Source organism: Equus quagga, chromosome 1 (genome assembly GCF_021613505.1).
Source record: "Equus quagga isolate Etosha38 chromosome 1, UCLA_HA_Equagga_1.0, whole genome shotgun sequence".
NCBI classification, from domain to species: Eukaryota; Metazoa; Chordata; class Mammalia; order Perissodactyla; family Equidae; genus Equus; species Equus quagga.
The window spans coordinates 85,740,355-85,759,259 of NC_060267.1; the positions used below are offsets into that span (position 1 = coordinate 85,740,355).

An 18,905-nucleotide genomic window follows, 5' to 3' on the forward strand; every position below is an offset into this window, starting at 1 on the left:
CCCCCCGTACATAGTTGTATATTCTTCGTTGTGGGTCCTTCTAGTTGTGGTATGTGGGATGCTGCCTCAGCGTGGTCTAGGTGAGCAGTGCCATGTCCGCGCCCAGGACTTGAACCAACGAAACACTGGGCCGCCTGCTGCGGAGCACATGAACTTAACCACTCGGCCACGGGGCCAGCCCCAAAGAGCTGGTTTTTTGAGAAGATAAATAAAATTGACAAACCACTAGCCAGACTTACAAAGAAAAAAAGGGAGAAAGCTCAAATAAACAAAATCAGAAATGAGCGAGGAGAAATAACAACAGACTGCAGAAATACAACAGATTATAAGAGACTACTACAAAAAACTATATGCCAACAGAATGGATAACCTAGAGGAAATGGATAAATTCTTGGACTCCTACAATCTCCCAAAGCTCACTCAAGAAGAGGCAGACAATTAGAACAGACCAATCACAAGGAAAGAGATTGAGACAGCAATCAAAAGCATCCCAAAGAATAAAACCCCAGGACCAGATGGCTTTCCTGGGGAATTCTACCAAACTTTCAGAGAGGATTTAATACCTATCCTTTTCAAGCTATTCCAAAAAATTAGGGAAGATGGAATACTTCCTAACACATTCTATGAGGCCAACATCATGCTGATACCAAAACCTGACAAGGACACCACGAAAAAAGAGAACTACAGGCCAATATCACTGATGAACATAGATGCAAAAATTCTAAACAAAATTTTGGCAACCAGAATTCAGCAATTCATCAAAAGAATCATACATCAGGATCAGGTGGGATTCATACCAGGGACACAGGGATGGTTCAACATCTGCAAATCAATCAACGTGATACACCACATCAACAAACTGAGGAATAAAAACCACATGATCATCTCAATAGATGCAGAGAAGCATTTGACAAGATCCAACAGCCATTTATGATAAAAACTCTGAACAAAATGGGCATAGAAGGAAACTACCTCAACATAATAAAGGCCATATACGACAAATCCATAGCCAACATCATACTCAATGGGCAAAAACTGAACGCCATCCCCCTGAAAACAGGAACGAGACAAGGATGCCCTCTATCACCACTCTTATTTAACATAGTACTGGAGGTCCTGGCCAGAGCAATCAGGCAAGAAAAAGGAATAAAAGGAATCCAAATAGGGAGGGAAGAAGTGAAACTCTCGCTGTTTGCAGACGACATGATCTTATATATAGAAAACCCCAAAGAATCTATTGGAAAACTGTTAGAAGTAATCAACAACTACAGCAAAGTTGCAGGGTATAAAATCAATTTGCATAAATCAGTAGCATTTCTATACTCCAGTAATGAACCAACAGAAAAAGAACTCAAGAATACAATACCATTCACAATCGCAACAAAAAGAATAAAATACCTTGGGGTAAATTTAACTAAGGAAGTGAAGGACCTATATAATGAAAATTACAAGGCCTTTCTGAGAGAATTGGATGACGACATAAGGAGATGGAAAGACATTCCATGTACATGGATTGGAAGAATAAACATAGTTAAAATGTCCGTTCTACCTAAAGCAATCTACACATTCAACGCCATCCCAATCAGAATCCCAATGACATTCTTTACAGAATTAGAGCAAAGAATCCTAAAATTCAGATGGGGCAACAAAAGACCCCGAATTGCTAAAGCAATCCTGAGAAAAAAGAACAAAACGGGAGGCGTCACAATCCCTGACTTCAAAACATACTACAAAGCTACAGTAATCAAAACAGCATGGTACTGGTACAAAAACAGGTGCACAGATCAATGGAACAGAATTGAAAGCCCAGAAATAAAACCACACATCTATGGACAGCTTATCTTTGACAAAGGAGCTGAGGGCATACAATGGAGAAAAGAAAGTCTTTTCAACAAATGGTGCTGGGAAAACTGGAAAGCCACATGTAAAAGAATGAAAATTGACCATTCTTTTTCACCATTCACCAAAATAAACTCAAAATGGATCAAAGACCTAAAGGTGAGACCTGAAACCATAAGGCTTCTGGAAGAAAACGTAGGCAGTACACTCTTTGACATCAGTATTAAAAGGATCTTTTTGGACACCATGCCTTCTCAGAGAAGGGAAACAATAGAAAGAATAAACAAATGGGACTTCATCAGATTAAAGAGCTTCTTCAAGGCAAATGAAAATAGGATTGAAACAAAAAAACAACCCACTAACTGGGAAAAAACATTTGCAAGTCATATATCCAACAAAGGCTTAATATCCATAATATATAAAGAACTCTCGCAACTCAACAACAAAACATCAAACAACCCAATCAAAAAATGGGCTGGAAACATGAACAGACATTTCTCCAAAGAAGATATACTGATGGCCAATAGGCACATGAAAAGATGCTCATCATCGCTGATCATCAGGGAAATGCAAATCAAAACTACACTAAGATATCACCTTACACCCGTTAGAATGACAAAAATATCTAAAACTAATAGCAACAAATGTTGGAGAGGTTGCGTAGAAAAAGGAACCCTCATACACTGCTGGTGGGAATGCAAACTGGTGCAGCCACTATGGAAAACAGTATGGAGATTCCTCAAAAAATTAAAAATAGAACTACCATATGATCCAGCCATCCCACTACTGGGTATTTATCCAAAGAGCTTGAAGTCAGCAATCCCAAAAGTCCTATGCACCCCAATGTTTATTGCAGCACTGTTTACAATAGCCAAGACGTGGAAGCAACCTAAGTGTCCAGCATCAGACGAATGGATAAAGAAGATGTGGTACATATATACAATGGAATACTACTCAGCTGCAAAACAGAACAAAATCATTCCATTTGCAATAACATGGATGGACCTTGAGAGAATTATGTTAAGTGAAATAAGCCAGCGAGAGGATAATCTGTGTATGACTCCACTCATATGAGGAATTTAAAATTATGGACTAAGAACAGTTTAGTGGATACCAGGGGAAAGGTGGGGTGGGGGGTGGGCACAAAGGGTGAAGTGGTGCACCTACAACATGACTGACAAACATTAATGTACAACTGAAATTTCACAAGATTGTAACCTATCAATAACTCAATAAAAAAAATAAAATTCTCTTAGAAATTAAAAAAAAGAAATATAGCCATTATAAGAATTAGAAATAACAAATATTTAAAACATTGAAAGAGGAAAAGAGATAAGTACTATAAAGGCACTCATCATCTTTCATTTCAGGGAGTCAACAAATACTGTCTAAAGTTAATTAAATTAAGAGATAGAGATGTATCTAGAGGTTATGGGTTAACCTCCAGAAGAACAAAAAATAAAATCAGTTAATAGAGGTTGTTTCTGAAGGGGGCAGAGAGGTAGGGTAGAGAATTATTGCTCTTCGTCATGAGCTCTTACGAACTATTTGATCTGTTACCGTGTGCATCTGCAACTTCAATTAAAATAATTTTTAAAGCTTGACAAATGCATTCTGTTGGTGAAACCGTAAGGCAACAGCTACTCTCATATGCAAGACTGTGAACTGACACAACCCCTATGGAGGGAAATCTGACACTATGTAGCAAAATTACACATAAATTTACTCTTTTATTCAATCCCACTTGTAAGAATCTATCCAAATGATACAATGGTAAAAACACAAAAAAGCACATACACAAGACGATTACAGCACCATTTGTAATAGTAACACTGGAAGCAGTGTCCGTCAGTACCAGGCGGGTTAAATAACTCACGGTCCATCCAGCCAATGGAGTACCACGCTGTCCCTACAGAGAAATGAGGAGGATCTCTACATAGTGCTAGAAGTGAGCTCTTTACAGGGTAGAAAATGAGAAAAGCAAAGGAGAGAAAAGTGCATGTAGAATGCTACCAACTGCCTAAGGAGCTGATGAGAGGTGGGAAAATTCATATGCATCATTTTTTTTTAATAAAATGACAAATGAAAAAATTTTTTAAAACTAGCTATCTAAGGAGAAGGGAAGGAACAGAGTAGTGAGGAAGAAACATAAGCTAGACTTTTCCAAATATACGTCTTTTGTAGATCTGGCTTTGAAACCACATAAAATTAAATTATTTTTTAAAAGCAATCCCAAAAGAATGAAAGAAAAAAAAACAACTCTGTATTGAGTTGGTGACACAATCACAGAGAAAGAAACTATTTCTAGTGGTTTTAAAACAGTAACTCAACAATACATTCCTAGAGGACTATAAGGACAAAAAGAATTGCCAAATTAAACAAACAAACAAAAAGACATCTGTTTTCAATAATCATATTGTTGGTGGTAATGCTGGTATTGCTGCTGAGTTGTGTGAGTACTGTGGGATAAAGCAAAAGAGCGCTTATGTGGTGTCACTGGAAATGAGAACTTTTTGTATGAGCGATAGGAGATTCAGATGTAAGAGTGATGAGGTTAAACAAAAATGCTAGTCTTGAACTGGAATTATCAATATGAACACGTGATGTAGTTTACCTTTAAAAATTACACACACATCCTAGTTCTGACCCCTAGAGAAGCCTAGAATAATGACTGACCTAGTAGCAAAAAACAAAAAAAGTCCTAAAACCCAGAGTGTAATCTCTAATACCATTTCCCACCAAAAGGAAGCAACAGTGGAATACAGGCGTGGAGCAGGCAACATACGAGATGGGCCTGGAAGACCTTGTCATGTCAAAAGGCAAGGGAGCTATTAAAAAGTACTGGGATCCTGTCAAAAGGACTCTAGAAGTTAACTTGAAGAAGCTCCACAAGACAAAGACAGGACAAATTAAACATCAATGAGGATAACCAGAGCAGACTGAAATGTAACAAACAGGTTTAAATGTATGGGTTTAAGGTGACACTTGAAAAATAAATCAGTCACCTTGGAAAATGCTAGGAAACAAACTCAGTTTGAAAAACAAAGAAAATCAAATATTTATCCTGCCTTTCCTATATGAACTATACTGCAGGGTAAGCAAATAGTCGATATGGGGAAGTTTTCTTTATAGAGGTATTCTAGCTATTATGAAAAAGAAAGAATAGAAACAAAATATAACCATTTTACAGCCTCTAATAAATTAATGGCTCAAAAGAGAAATAACCAGACATAATGTGGCTGCTGATGGAAGCACCTATCACCACATTTTTCAAGTATTTTTTTTTCTTTTTTTTCTGAGGAAGTCTGTCGCTGAGCTAACATCTGTGCCAATCTTCCTCTTTTTTATGTGGGATGCCGCCACAGCGTGGCTTGAGGAGTGGTGCTAGGGCCATGCCTGGGATCCAAACCTGTGAATCCCAGGCCACCAAAGCAGAGTGCATAAACTTAACCACTATGCCATCAGGCCAGCCCCTATCAACACCTTTTAAATATTCCACCCAAGAAAATGAACTTGAATCTGATCAAGTCACTAAATCTAACTACCAATTTGTAGGAAATAAAGGGTATGGAACATATTAAACTGGATGCAATGGAAATTACATAGGACAAGTAACCCATTTCATCAAATAAATAAATTGCAAGGAGGAAAAAAAAAAGACTTATGAGATACATATCAAACAATTGCAATGTATGACCTTACTTGATTCAAACTTGAAAACTTTGAACACTGACTGGATATTTCAACGATATGAAAGAAATTTTTTTTTTAAAGATTGGCATCTGAGCCAACATCTGTTGCCAATGTTCTTTTTTTTTTTCTTTCTTCTTCTCCCCAAAGCCTCCCAGTACATAGTTGTACATTCTAGTTGTAGGTCCCTCTGGCTCTGCTATGTGGGACGCTGCCTCAGCATGGCTTGATGAGTAGCGCTAGGTCTGTGCCTAGGATTGGAACCGGTGAAACCCTGAGCTGCCAAAGCGGGGCACACAAACTTAACCACCCGGCCACAGGGCTAGCACCCCTGAAAGAATTTTTTTAGGTGTGATGTCGTCATTCCATTTTTCAAAAAGAATGTCTATCTTTTAGAGAGATATATGGCAATAATTAAGAATGAGACATGACATCCGGGATTTACTTCAAAATAATCTAGGACTGGAGGGGGGAGGGGAGGGAATTATGGTCAGTTATCTATAAATGAAACTAAGCTATAAATTAATAAGTGTTGAAACTGTGTGACGAGCATTTGGGGGCTCATTATACTATTCTCTTTACTTGTATAGATGTTTAAAATTGTCCAAAACACAAAGTTAAAAAATAATAATTTTAAGCACACAGGAAAAGGAAATGAGAAGTTATGTTAAAAAGACTAGAAGTGGGGCCGGCCCAGTGGCGCAGCAGTTAAGTGCACACGTTCCACTTCAGCGGCCCAGAGTTCGCTGGTTCAGATCCCGGGTGCGGACATGGCACTGCTTGTCAAGCTATGCTGTGGCAGGCGTACCACGTATAAAGTAGAAGAAGATGGGCAGGGAGGTTAGCTCAGGGCCAGTCTTCCTCAGCAAAAAGAGGAGGATTGGTGGCAGATGTCAGCTCAGGGCTGATCTTCCTAAAATAAATAAATAAAATTGTAAAAAAAAAAAAAAAAAACTAGAAGTGACCACTGGTACCAGCTAAACAGAGGTAAATATAAATGGCGTAAATCTTTTATAAAACTGAATAAAATTTTCAAATATTATTTGTGAGAGAGGAAGCATAAAATGTTCTTAAATATTATCATTCTAATTATTTGCATACTCATCTTATCTCTCTTAGTAGACTTAAAGCTTCTTTTCTCCAAACGAGCAAGAGGAACAGTGCTTTGCATGTATCAGGATCACAATCCTTCAAATAAATTCAGTAAAATATACAATACATCATCCTAACATACTCACAGAAAGGAAGAAAATACTTTCTCTATGTCCTAAAAAAAAAAAAAAGAAAAAAAAACCTATAAAAAGGAGAATTTGCTTTCTTTTGACCTTTTTTTTTTAACTCCAGGTTGTTCAGACAAGTGTGCTCCACCCTCTCCAAGCAGTATGAATGACAGCAGCCTTTTACTAGACAGTCATTTCTCTGCGGAAGGCTAGATACAACGTCACTTCTAATCCTCACCACAACCCCATAGGTAAATGTATTAGCTTCCTTTTATAAATAAAAAAACTAAGGATCAGAAACTCAAAGCTCAGATGAGGATTGTGTGTGGTTCTGGGGACTCAAACCCAAGTGTCTCCAAGGGCCACAGCCCCTAGCTCCTCTCATGCCCTGCAGTACAAGAACTGTCTGCTCTGAGTCAAACAGCATCTCCCTCCAGATTGGTTTCCTTCCTCCTATTTATTCTACAGCCAAGGCGAGATCAATACAACATCCCTGAAACCTTTCCTGTGGCTGAAGTGAGTTCAAAAGTTTATTTTCCTTCTCTCTCTAAATCTAATGTGGACAGACTTCCCGTGGGCAACTTGGCCCAGCCCACTTTAAGTCTTACTCATCCACGAAGCACAGACATTCACTATGGAGCCCTTCAAGATTTCTTCCTTTCTCACTGCAGACGGAAATGCCTTCTCCCAATTATAACTTTTCACTTTTCCTCAGAAAAGCAAACACATTATATAACCAGTCCTCACCTTCCAAACACTCATTTATAATATAACTTTGCTAACCTTGGCAAGTCATCTTGGATTCTTCTCTCGCCTCTTGCAAGTAATTTGTCACCAAGTCTTGTCAAGTCTACCAAAAATCTCCCTCAGATCTGTACTTTTTCTTTTGACAACCAAAACCTCACTTCGGGCCTTGACCGTTTGCAATATAAACTATAACACTGTTCCATAAACCAATAGTCTCCAATTTTTTTCCACATATTCCCTTCAATCAGTAAAAAGTTTGAACATATATCTGTTATATTTATTTGTAAGTTATAAGAATGTCTTACTATACTAATACATACATTAGAAAACACAAAAACAGAAATGTTAAGGTTGATATAAAAACAAACGTAAGTTCTAACATTCTTTTCACACCCCAGTGGATCCTCTTGCACAAGCCAGAGATACCACTGTTCTAAACCACTGCTGCCAGAGCAATCTTCCTAAAAACCCAAATCTGATCGTATTACAGTCCCAACTCAGTCCTGCAATGGCATCATGTCCCAGTGGCACGAGCCTACTTTTTCAACTTCACCTCTTACAATCTTATCCACATGCCCTATATTTCAGCTATACCTGTTATCTCCCTATGTCTTTTGCACACACAGTTCCCTCTGCCTGGAACGTCCTTATCCTTGACAGCCCCTGATTTACACATAACAGTATCTCTAAGAGAAAAATACATTCTAAATGCCACAATCAACCTACAAATGAACTTTTGAACATAACCTATCTTTTCTATGAGAACTTATATTTTGAACATACCTTTTGTTACTTCCTTTATTTAGCTCCTTTTCAAGTCCTAAATACTTGGAAAGAATGGGTATGGATTCCAATGAAAGCAGAGGAGACCAACTTTGTTTTGGTTGTTTTTCAGTTTATTTTTCTTCCTTGTTTATCTTTCCATTTCCAAAAAAAAATCCTTTTAAGCAAAAAGGAGGTTGCAAATCCAGAGATTAGTTCCCCCTGGGCCAGGAAAAAGGCTGAACCCTTGCAACCCACAACCAGAATTCCAGCCAGGAGCTTACACAGATTTAACAGCCTGAATAAAAACATATTTTCCTACAGCAATACTCCAGGTTTTACCTTCCCTGTTTCAAGCTTCCTATCCACTGTGCACACCCCTCCAAGTTGACTGCAATGGCCAAGATTAAATTGAGTAGCACAATACATTTTTTAGAAAAGTCATGAAAATTCAAGTGACTGGCTCTGGGCACTAATAATGGAGAGGTCAGTCTCCAACGAGACTTTTATTCCACCACCCCAAGTCTCTGTACTGTCTCCTCTGGGAATCTGGAGGGAAGCACTGTGGTGCAGAGGAAAGAGAACAGGCATTAGAGGGAGAAGCCCTGGAGAGGAAGTCGCATTTCAACTCCTGGTCTTGTCCCTCAGTGGGCAGATCTGTCGGATGTGCTACACAACAGGCCTCAAGAAGCAGCAAGCCTGTGGTGCATTTTGGTAATGGGACCCTTTGACAAGCAGTCCCAAAAAAAGATGGGAGCAGAGCCATCTTAAGAAGCCAAGGCTACTTCTCTGTACCAGAAAACAATGAGATGGCTTTAGTCCCACTTCCAAGTCATATAACTTCCACTCTTCTTCCTCTGAGAATCCCTCCTCCCTTCCCCAGATTTCACCTTTCTTTCAGTTTCAGTTCCAAGAAACCTCTCTCTTTCTTCTTTGGCCTTTCGTTTTCTACGCAACTCATTTAGGCCAAATCACAACCACAGTGAGACACCACTTAACACAAAGTGGTGCAATTGCTTTGGAAAACAGTTAAACACTTCCTTAAACAGTTACCATATGATCCAGCAATTCCACTCCCAGGTATATACCCAAGAGAAATGAAAACATATGTCCACACAAAGTGTTCGCAGCAACATTATTCACAACAGAGAAAAAGAGGAAACAACCCAAATACAGAACAACTGATGACGGATGGATAAAATGTGGTTTATGCATACAATGAAATATTATTCAGCAATAAAAAGTAATAAAATACCCATATATGCTGTAACATAGATAATCTTTGGAAACATTACGTTGAAAGGCAAAAGATTGTATATTGTATGATTCCATTTATATGAAATGCCCAGAGTAGACAAATTACAAATCTACAGCAACTATGAGTAGATTAGTGACTGCCTAGGGCTCAGAGGGTTTTGGGGGAAGGAGGAGTGACTGCTAATGGGTATGTGGTTTCCTTCCGGGGTGATGAAATGTACAGGAATTGTATAGTGGTGATCGAGCACACTTTTGTGAGTACACTAAAAACCATTTAATTATACACTTTAAAAGAATAAATTTTATAGTATGTGAATTATGTCTTAATAAAGTTGTCTTCAGGTTACCACAGCCTGCAAGGCCCTGCTCAGGCACCAGGCTCTCTCTGACCTGACTTCAAGCCTCTCTGCCATCAGTCACTACCCGAACCTGCTGGCCTTCTATCAGTTCCTGAAATATGTCTAGTGCTTTCTTGCTTCAAGGCCTTTGTATGTGCTCTACTCGCTGCCAGGTATAAAAAGTCTTGCCCACTATTTACATGACTAACGACTTATCCTTTAAGTCTCAGCTCAAATGTCATTTCCACAGTAAGCTCTACTTACTCTATCCAAAATAGGACAGGCACTCTCATCATTCTCCCTCAGCGTCTTCTTTCCTTTATAGCACATCACACAATTTTACATGAACTAATCTGGTTTTTTTTTAATCTGTCAGGTCCACCAAACTCTAAGTTCCATGAGAGTAGGAATGAACAGTATGTATTATTCACAACTATAATTCCCAGTGTCTAAGACAATTCTTGGCATTTAAGCATCTAACAAATGGTAATTAATATTTTTATTTCCTTAATATGCCATGTCCCCAACACATACTTCTCCCTCTATTGAGACTACTAACACTGCTGCCACCACTACCACCGTCACCACCACCACAGCCTCTACTCCTTCTGCCATCACTCTATCCCTTACTCTCCTGTCTCAACTAAAACATCACTGTCTTGATGAAGCCTTCTTTCCTTAACCCCTCCTCGGAGGACAGTCTCTCCTTCACTTATTCCCCTATTCATCACTGGTTGCATCTCCATCATAGCAAGCCTCTTACTGTATTATACTCCAGTTTTTTGGTGGGGAGGGAGCCTGGAGAGAGTTGGCTTTGTTTTACATTTCTGAATCACTACTACTCTGGAAAGCCTTTAGGGAAGAAAACTCTTTTCATTTTAGTGTCCCTAGTACTTAACACACTACTAGGCACATAATATAGTACCAGTACTCAATGTGATAACAATAATGACCACTATGTATTGAGTATTTAATATGTGCTTGACGCTCTTCTTAGTTTTACAGTAGGTGAGTAAATGAATAAATGGATAAATTTCTTGGTCACCAACCTCAAAGAGGTAACAGTCTGACAGAGACAGAAGACAGGTATACAGGCCAACGCAGATAAACACCACCATAAGGCCATATCAGTTGCCCCGTCCTGTTCCTCTGCCTTCAAATCTTTGAGTATGCTTTCCTCTGAGTCCATAAATGTCAGGTTTCTTCAAACTCACTTAGAATACTTCCTTCGATTACTTACAATCCACTTCCTGCCCTTAGTGCCTGGAAACAATTTCTAGGATGTCACCACAAGCAATATTAAACTGCCACAGTTTCCTGCTGTGTGTCTGCATTATCAGTTAAATTGTTTCATATTAACCACACTCCAGTCCACTGGGATCCCTCAAACACTAAATAAGATTTAAACATACCTGTCAAAGATTGCCAGTTACCACTGCTACTTTCATCCCTCTAAATAAATAGATGTCTGCCCAGGTTTAAGGTTTAGCAGCTTTCCAGGGTGCTACCTGCATACTGGTGACCTCTTCTTTCCTCTTGTCAAGTACATGTTTGGTTTGAGGCAAGTCAACGTTCTGTTATTAAAATGAACAAGAACTAAACACTAGAAAAAATAAGAAACTGTCTGCCTAGACTAGGGCAATTTGGCTTTAAAACTTATAAAACATAAAAACTCTTCCTCCTCAAGAGTTCAAGTAGCAAATTGTTCTTTTTAACTCTATGTACACTCAACTCACAGCCTTAGGTAGAATCTTAATTCAAATCCTAACATATTTCTTAAATGCATCCCATAAACTCTCCCTCAACAACCACATGTGTCAGGTACCAGGTTTGACACAGGGAACTCAAAGACAAACAAGACAGTCCCTGCTCTCAAGTATATGTTGTGCTTAGTACAGGACATAGTCAAGGAACTGGGTTTAGTTCTATGACAGTGATAAACACAAGGGGCCACAGAAACACAAATGAGGGTCACCTGGCCTAAGCTGGGGAGGGGATGCATAGATCTGGGACGGACACCTGGCCTAAGCTGGGGAGGAGGTGCACAGAGGAGGGAGGGACACCTAGCTAGGCTGGGAGGGGAGGGGCACACAGGAGGCAGGGACACCTGGCCTAGGCTGGGGAGGGGATGCATAGATAAGGGAGGGGCACCTGGCCTAGGATAGGGAGTGGTGGGGGTGGGGGTGGAATCAGGGCAGGTTTCCTGGGGTTGGCATCTGATCTCAGGCCTATAAATTCCCATGCTCTTATTTGAAAAATGTAGTTAATAGTACCGACATCATTGGACAGTTGTGAGGATTTGATGAAATGGTTCCCATAAAGCACTACCATGGTGCCTGACAGAGACTTGTTCAACCAGCCTGAGTCTGAAAAGTCTGATCAAGCACTACATCTCAACACCTGTGCCTAGCAACTCACCTGCTTTATTAATGATCATACAACAGACACCAGCTTCACAATTAGAGTATTGTTTTCAATCAACTTTTATTTTTTAATGAGAGAATATTAAGTCCTGCTCTGTACATTAGGAGCCTAATTCCTTGATCATCAAAACTTTTTTCTCCATTACCTGAACATACAGTTCTCTAACATTTCTAATATAAAATATAACTGTTTTCTTAGTCTTTTGATAGACAAGGTATAAACGAAAAGGAACAATTACTGTTTTTAATATGGGCCCGGCAGTCACGTTGATACGGCATTTATTGCTCTCAGCGACCCTGCAACATATAGTCTTCCCCATTTTACCCTCAGGGAAACTGAAGGTGAAAAATGCACCTTGTGCAAAGTTTCATAGTCAGTAGACAAAAGAGCTAGAATCTGAGCCCAGATCTGATTCCATATCATCAGCATGACTGGGCCGCATAGCATCAGAGATAAGCAAGAAAAAAACACCCACAACCATAGAGCTGTCCTGCTCAGACGGGCCCCAGAGAGCCCTCTGCCCACATCCCCAGACTGTTCGACACAATGGAGCCTGCATACTTAGATTTCACCTCAGCCAGGTGAACACCTTGAGCTAAGTCTGTACTTTCCTATCAAGATGAAACAGTCAGTAGTAACGAAAGTTCTGTTTCCTCCAACAACCAGGGCAGCACTTAAGTGGATGGTTTCCTCGCCACCTGTTGACCCCCATTCCCAGCACAGGCAGAAGTGGCATAGTCAACAGACACCATAAATCACAACTACTTTTCCTAACTTCTCTCTTCATGTTCTCTTTTAGCTTCACCACAAGTAAAGCTAACATTTCCCAAGCCTAAGTTTTTATCACAGTCTAGTTTCAAGATCTAGAAGGCTATTGAAGGCTATTCTTTACACTAATTTCACGCTTAATACAATTTATTGTTACTAAAGTTCTCTTGCCCAAGTGCTCAGATATTAGGGTGATGGCATCCACAAAGCACACTTGAGAAATGTATTTGTCAACCTGCAATCTTCAAGAGCAAGACAGAGACCTGTTGCCTAGTCATCTGAACTTCTACTTGTTGGAATTTCATGCTGGTGCTGACACTGACTGCCTCCTATCAGGCAAGTTTCTGAACTTCTCGGTAACGAGAAGGGTAAGCATCCTCACAAGCATACTCTGCGACTCTAAGGTGGCTTCTGGAAAGTGTTTCTAAGTGCCATTGAAATCCAAGTTTACAACTCTTACTTGGAAGCAGGAGCTAAACTTGGAGTGCCTCTTTAATCCCAATGCTTCGTCTTTTTACTGTCCAAGCCTCTTAAGCTCTTACTTGGAGCATGCTTCTAACTTTTTCCCCTCATTTCCGCAAAAATAAAGAACTAACAGTGTGCTCATCCAACTCTTCCATTTTCATTATCATAAGCAAACTTTTCTAGTTTCCTTTAGCAGACAGGGCTCCTGAGCACATATTAGACACATTTTGTGAACACAAGCCTAAGCCAGTCAGGGAACTACAAGGCTGGGCAAAGATCACACTGCACGGACATGGACTAGACATGAGATGCAACATGTGAATAATTATTAGATTTCATCCATAAGGCCCTTCCTCTTTCAAACTTCCCTAGTATAATTCTCAAAATGCTGATATAAACACATTCCACAGACTTTCTTGTAAGCAGGTTTAAAGTGTCCTAGGAAAGCTGTTTTATGGAAAAGCCTATGCTGTCAACTTTAAGTGCCCTTAAACAATTCTATTACTCATAGAGGAAAAGTGAACATTTGTTAGTGATTAGAGATAAAGCATCTCATGTTCTGGAGCTGAGGAAGGGAGAGGCCAAAAGAGGACCTAGCTGGGAGGGGAGATAGAGTACAAAGCAACACACCCAAATTGGACTGCATAAAAGTTGCACTTTCCAAAGTCAACTTCTAGATCTAGAAGTAGGGCAACAATGTTTCAATGTGTTCTGAAGTTAGATGTATCAACAATTTCCCCGGAAAACTAACCCCCACCGGGGACTCCAAGCGAATGAATGAGTGAGGGAATTTGCCAGATTGAATTACAAAGCCTTTCCAACAATCATCAAGATCAGGTGTTCAGTTACAGCACAGAGGTATCTGCATTCATAGCCTTTGGCCCTTGCTGTGCGGAGACTTTCACAGATAAGACGAGGAAAGAGGAGGAAAGAGAAAAGGGCCTTCCTCCCCAGGCCGTCCAGACCTTAAGTCCAGGAACGGCCCCTCCCTTTGAGAACCTCACGCGACTTTTGTGGGGGCCGCAGGCCTTAAGCAGCCAGACTGCAACCTCTCAGGACCTGGCCAACTCTCAGGGGCGCCCCAAACACACCCATTTGGGGAGTTGCTTCCGGAGATTTCTCGCCCTCCCCCCACAGTTGTATGACCATTTTCAGAGGCTCTCTGTAACCTGGGGGAGAGGGCCACCTTGTAATCTCAGCTGCTGCCGCTCTCAGGTGAGGAGGGGACACCTGACCACCGGCGCCCTTCCACCTCGCGCCCGCGCCTCCCTGGATCGCCATGGCAACCGTCCCCCTCCCCGGGTGACGCCAGCACGCGGGGCGCCCCTGGGGTCCCGGCAACAAGTCCCCCGCGCGGCCCGCGGCCTGCAGCCCTAGCCCGGCCTCGCCGCCCCGCGCCCGGCCCGGCTCCGCCCGGCCCGGCCGCACTCACTTGATCCTGGAGCCCATGGTCCCCGGGCCTCCTCATGGGCCCGCGGGCCCCGCTTGGCGCTGCGCTGCCCGCCCGCCCGCGGCCGACCGGCCTCCCTCCGGCGCTCTCCCCGCCCCTTCCTCCCTTCCCTCAGGCTGGGCCCGCCCGCTCGAGGCTCGCTCCCTCGCCGCCGCCGCCTCCCGGGGTTAATGTACTCGCTTCAGCCCGGCGAACGCCATGGTCGCCGGCGCGCGTGCCCGGCGCGCGTCCGCCCCCGCCGCCTCTCACACCGCCGCCCCCTCCCGCCCGCGCCGCCGCCGCCCGCGGGGCCTGCCGGGAAGTGTAGTCTGCTGGCGGGAGGCTGGGCCGCCTGAGGGCGGTGGGGGGGCGGGAACCGCGCGTCCGCTCGTTCGACTCCCAGAGCGCCGTGCGTTGTGTCTTCCGGGTGCAGCGCGTTGGAGACCTGTACCGCACAGTTCTCGTTAGAAACTTCCACTCACAACCCCTCAGTAAAGACCCACGTACCATAGAGACCCCCTGAGCTCGCCTGAAGAAACCTTCACCCATTCCTCATCTATGGAGTCTTCCCACCCAGTACCTCTGGCCTGGAGATAATGTCTCCTTCTCAGACCTCCATGGAAGCACAAATTTTCCCTTTGAAAATCCCATACCTTTCAGTAAGTTCCTTAAGGGAGCCGCAGACCCTCTTCTCTATCACATCATCCGCTTCCCCAACATGGTCCTTGATGGAGGCCCCTTTCTTTCCCCTTAGACCTTTAAGGAGATCTGACATACCCAAAGGAAAGCCACCTGGGGGCTTCATAGGACCCATTTAGTGGCTCTGCTCTGCCCCACAGTTGAGGACCTCTACCTCCCTTTATCAGCCATTTTGGGAGCTCCAATACGGAAAGCTCATGTCATGGTAACGGTCCCCGATAGAGATTAACTCAACGCAAATGAAGATATTTGAGAGTCAAGATCACTAACCTACTACTTACCTTTGCTCCCTCTTGGAGCTCACTTTCATGAACACCCCAATATCATCCCCTGTAGGCCTGGAGGAGTCCCAAAGGAAGCACTCATGATGGCCACCATTAGCGAATGTCCTCTCTGAACCAGGCCCTGTGTTTCCCCTAGATGGTTAGCGCCAATCCTCACAATAATCTTGTGAGTTTATCCCCCCATTTCGCAAAGAGGAAAATGAGGCATGTACTCGTAGTTGCATAAATAGCAACTCATGGAGTGGAGGTTAGCATCCAGGCTGAATAATTCCAGATACACGTGACACAGTTATGCTTTAGGATGGCACCTTCGGCCACAAGTCGGAAGGCACTGTTGGTTCATGGTTTGCTTTTGAAATGAGGCTTCTCTTTTTTCTTTCTTTTCTTTTTCGTTTTTGTTTTGTTTTACAATTTTCTGTTGTGAAATGTCGTTCATCCCTTCTGCCATTTTAGCTCTTATAAATTCAGGATTGTCTGAATTCATGTGTCTCCCCACTCCACAGTCTCTGCAGTAACTAGTCCTAGGCCCCAGCCCATCAGGGAGCAAAGAAAGCAAGAACTCCTTCTTTTGGAGTTACGTTCTGGATAAAGATCATTTCTCTCTTTTGCCTATGCTCTTAAGGTTGTTGAAGGCAAGGGGTGAACTTTTTTGAATTAAAACAAAAAAATGAAAACGTCCAAACTGCCATTTTGAATTCAAAGTCTTTTGCACTCAGACACCAACACCAACTTATAAACACCCCCAGGAGTAAAGCTCTGCTAAACAGGCAGGGCCTCTGTGGTGTTTATTCACCTTGTTTCCTATGAACCCTCTCCAAGGAAGGGTTGTTATCAAGATCTTCCTAGGAATGAGCAGCGAGTTCAAAAGCTCTGAGCAGGAGACTATAAATAAAACAAAGTTATTTGGTGGAGGCAAAGCTGGCTGCTTTTCAAAGAAGGTTGTAGCCATCCTGTCCACAAAAATGTCTGGGTGCCTGCGGGGTGGGGTATGTGTGTGTGGATGTGTGTTGCAAGGGGAGACTGGAGGTAGGAGTAGGAGGTTATGTATCTGTTCAGGTGGCCTCTGAGACTGCATGGTGGTCTGGGGAGAGAGCACTGAATTGGGAGTTAGGAGTCTGGCTTCAAGTGCTAGCTGCACCACTGACTAGCAGCGAGATTTTAAGCAAATGATTAGACAACCTTCTACCTCAGTTTCCTCCTTGGTAAAACGGTTATAAAGGATAAGCAGGAGCTACATCATAAGAGGGTGTAATGTTGGAGCTAAGGATGCAGGCTCTGGAACCAGGCTGCCTGGGTTCAATTCTCAGCTCTACCTCTTACTAAATATGTGCCGTTGGGTAAGTTATTCACTCTCTCTGCACCTCAGGTTCTCTGTCTATAAAATGAAATTATGATACTAGATCTATCTTACTGAGTTTACATGAGAATTAAGTGAGTTAATGACACGTATAAAGTGCTCAAACAGTGACTAGCATATAGTAAGCACCCAAAATTATCAGCAACTATTATATACCAGACACTCAGTACAGTTTGGCTCTGTTATTAATAGTAATAATCTTCATAGTAAATAGTCCTGTACTTGGATTCAGGAGACCTGAGTTACCAACCCAGAATGTAATAGTTTACATTCTGAATCAGTTAGAATTCGGTTCGACTGTAAATAATAGAAGACTGCAATAACAGTGGCTGAAAAAAATAGAAATTTCTCTCTTTTTCACATAAGTTTTGGAGATGAACATTCAAGAGCTATTATGACAATTCCATAAAGCATACTCTAAGATTTGAAGGCATAGGAACAGGAAAGGGCAGCTGATTTGGCCTTGTGGTGGTGTTTATTCTGCATTAGCTTATAAACCTGTCTTCTGTACCTGTCAGACTGTGGCCACTTTGAGGTTGGTGACCCAGAATTCAATCTTATTGCTCCCCTATTCTCCAAATTCAGCTTCCACCTCATAGTCTAGGATGGCTGATTGAACTCTGGCTGTCTAATCTACAAGCCAGCCACCAGGAAGGAAGAAGGTCATGCCCCACTCCAACCCCTAATTTTTAAGTACACTCCCATGGAGTTGCTCACACTGCTTTCATTTACTTTCCATTGGCCAGAACTTGGTTATACAACCACATCTCACTAGGAAATATAGCCTTTATTTCAGACAATCGTGTGCACCACTGAAGGCGGGGGTCGGGGGTGGTCATTTCCAGGGAAGAAGGGGAGGACAGGTATTGCGAGACAGCCAGCAGTCTCAATCAAGCCATGCTTGACTATGCGACCTTATAAAATTCTATAACTCAGTGGTTTATTGTTTTATACTTCCTTTAAATCCAGGTGATTCCAATGTCATTCAAATGAAAGGAGACCTCCCTGCCAACTACATGGCATAATCAGTTGATGGAACTGAACCCTTCCGGTGATGAGAAGTTTAGGAACTTTGCCCTCTCGACTGTTGTCAAAATAGGCTAACTAAGCAACCCTAGCAGATGAAAGTCCAACAATGCGTGTGATACCACCCGCGCAGACACTTTGATGCTGCTCAGTTTCCAAGCTTGCCCTCACTCCTCTGGACCTGTTGGGTTCTTCTACTTAGGATTTAGGGGGTTGTGTCTATTGAGGGAAGGACAGCAACCCCAAGGAGCTCTAATACTCCACTAATGACATAGTATGAAGCTGCACGACCAATGGGCCAGTGGTCTGTCCTTCCTAGTACGCTTAGCTGTGGTTGTATTCTTTTTTTTTGCTTGAGATACAATTTACATGCCATAAAATTCACCATTTTAATGTGTACAATTCAGTGGTGGTTAGTATAGTCCCAAAGTTATTCAATTATTGCCACTATCTAATTCCAGAACACTTCATGATCCCAAAAAGAAACCTCGCATGCATTAGCAGTCACTCACATTTCCTGTCCTCCCCCCAGCCCCTGGCAACCACAAATCCACTTTCTGTCTCTGTTAGCTATTCTGGATATTTCGTACAAGTGGAATC

The 18,905-nt window shown here is 42.2% G+C and overlaps 1 protein-coding gene across 9 annotated transcripts in view; it reads right to left on the bottom strand.

The window, feature by feature from the left end:
* DENND1A (DENN domain containing 1A) overlaps positions 1–15,111 on the bottom strand; it is a 519,789-nt gene extending 504,678 nt beyond the window's left edge. For 8 of the 9 annotated variants that reach the window (XM_046662983.1, XM_046663004.1, XM_046662994.1 and 5 more), the window contains exon 1: positions 14,943–15,095. In XM_046662983.1, the coding sequence (XP_046518939.1) occupies positions 14,943–14,959 (17 nt within the window). In that variant the 5' untranslated portion in view covers positions 14,960–15,095. Of the gene's footprint in view, positions 1–14,942 lie in introns of all 9 variants that reach the window. The other variant, XM_046662949.1, reaches the window with a different exon arrangement.
* Positions 15,112–18,905: the final 3,794 nt, after the last annotated feature.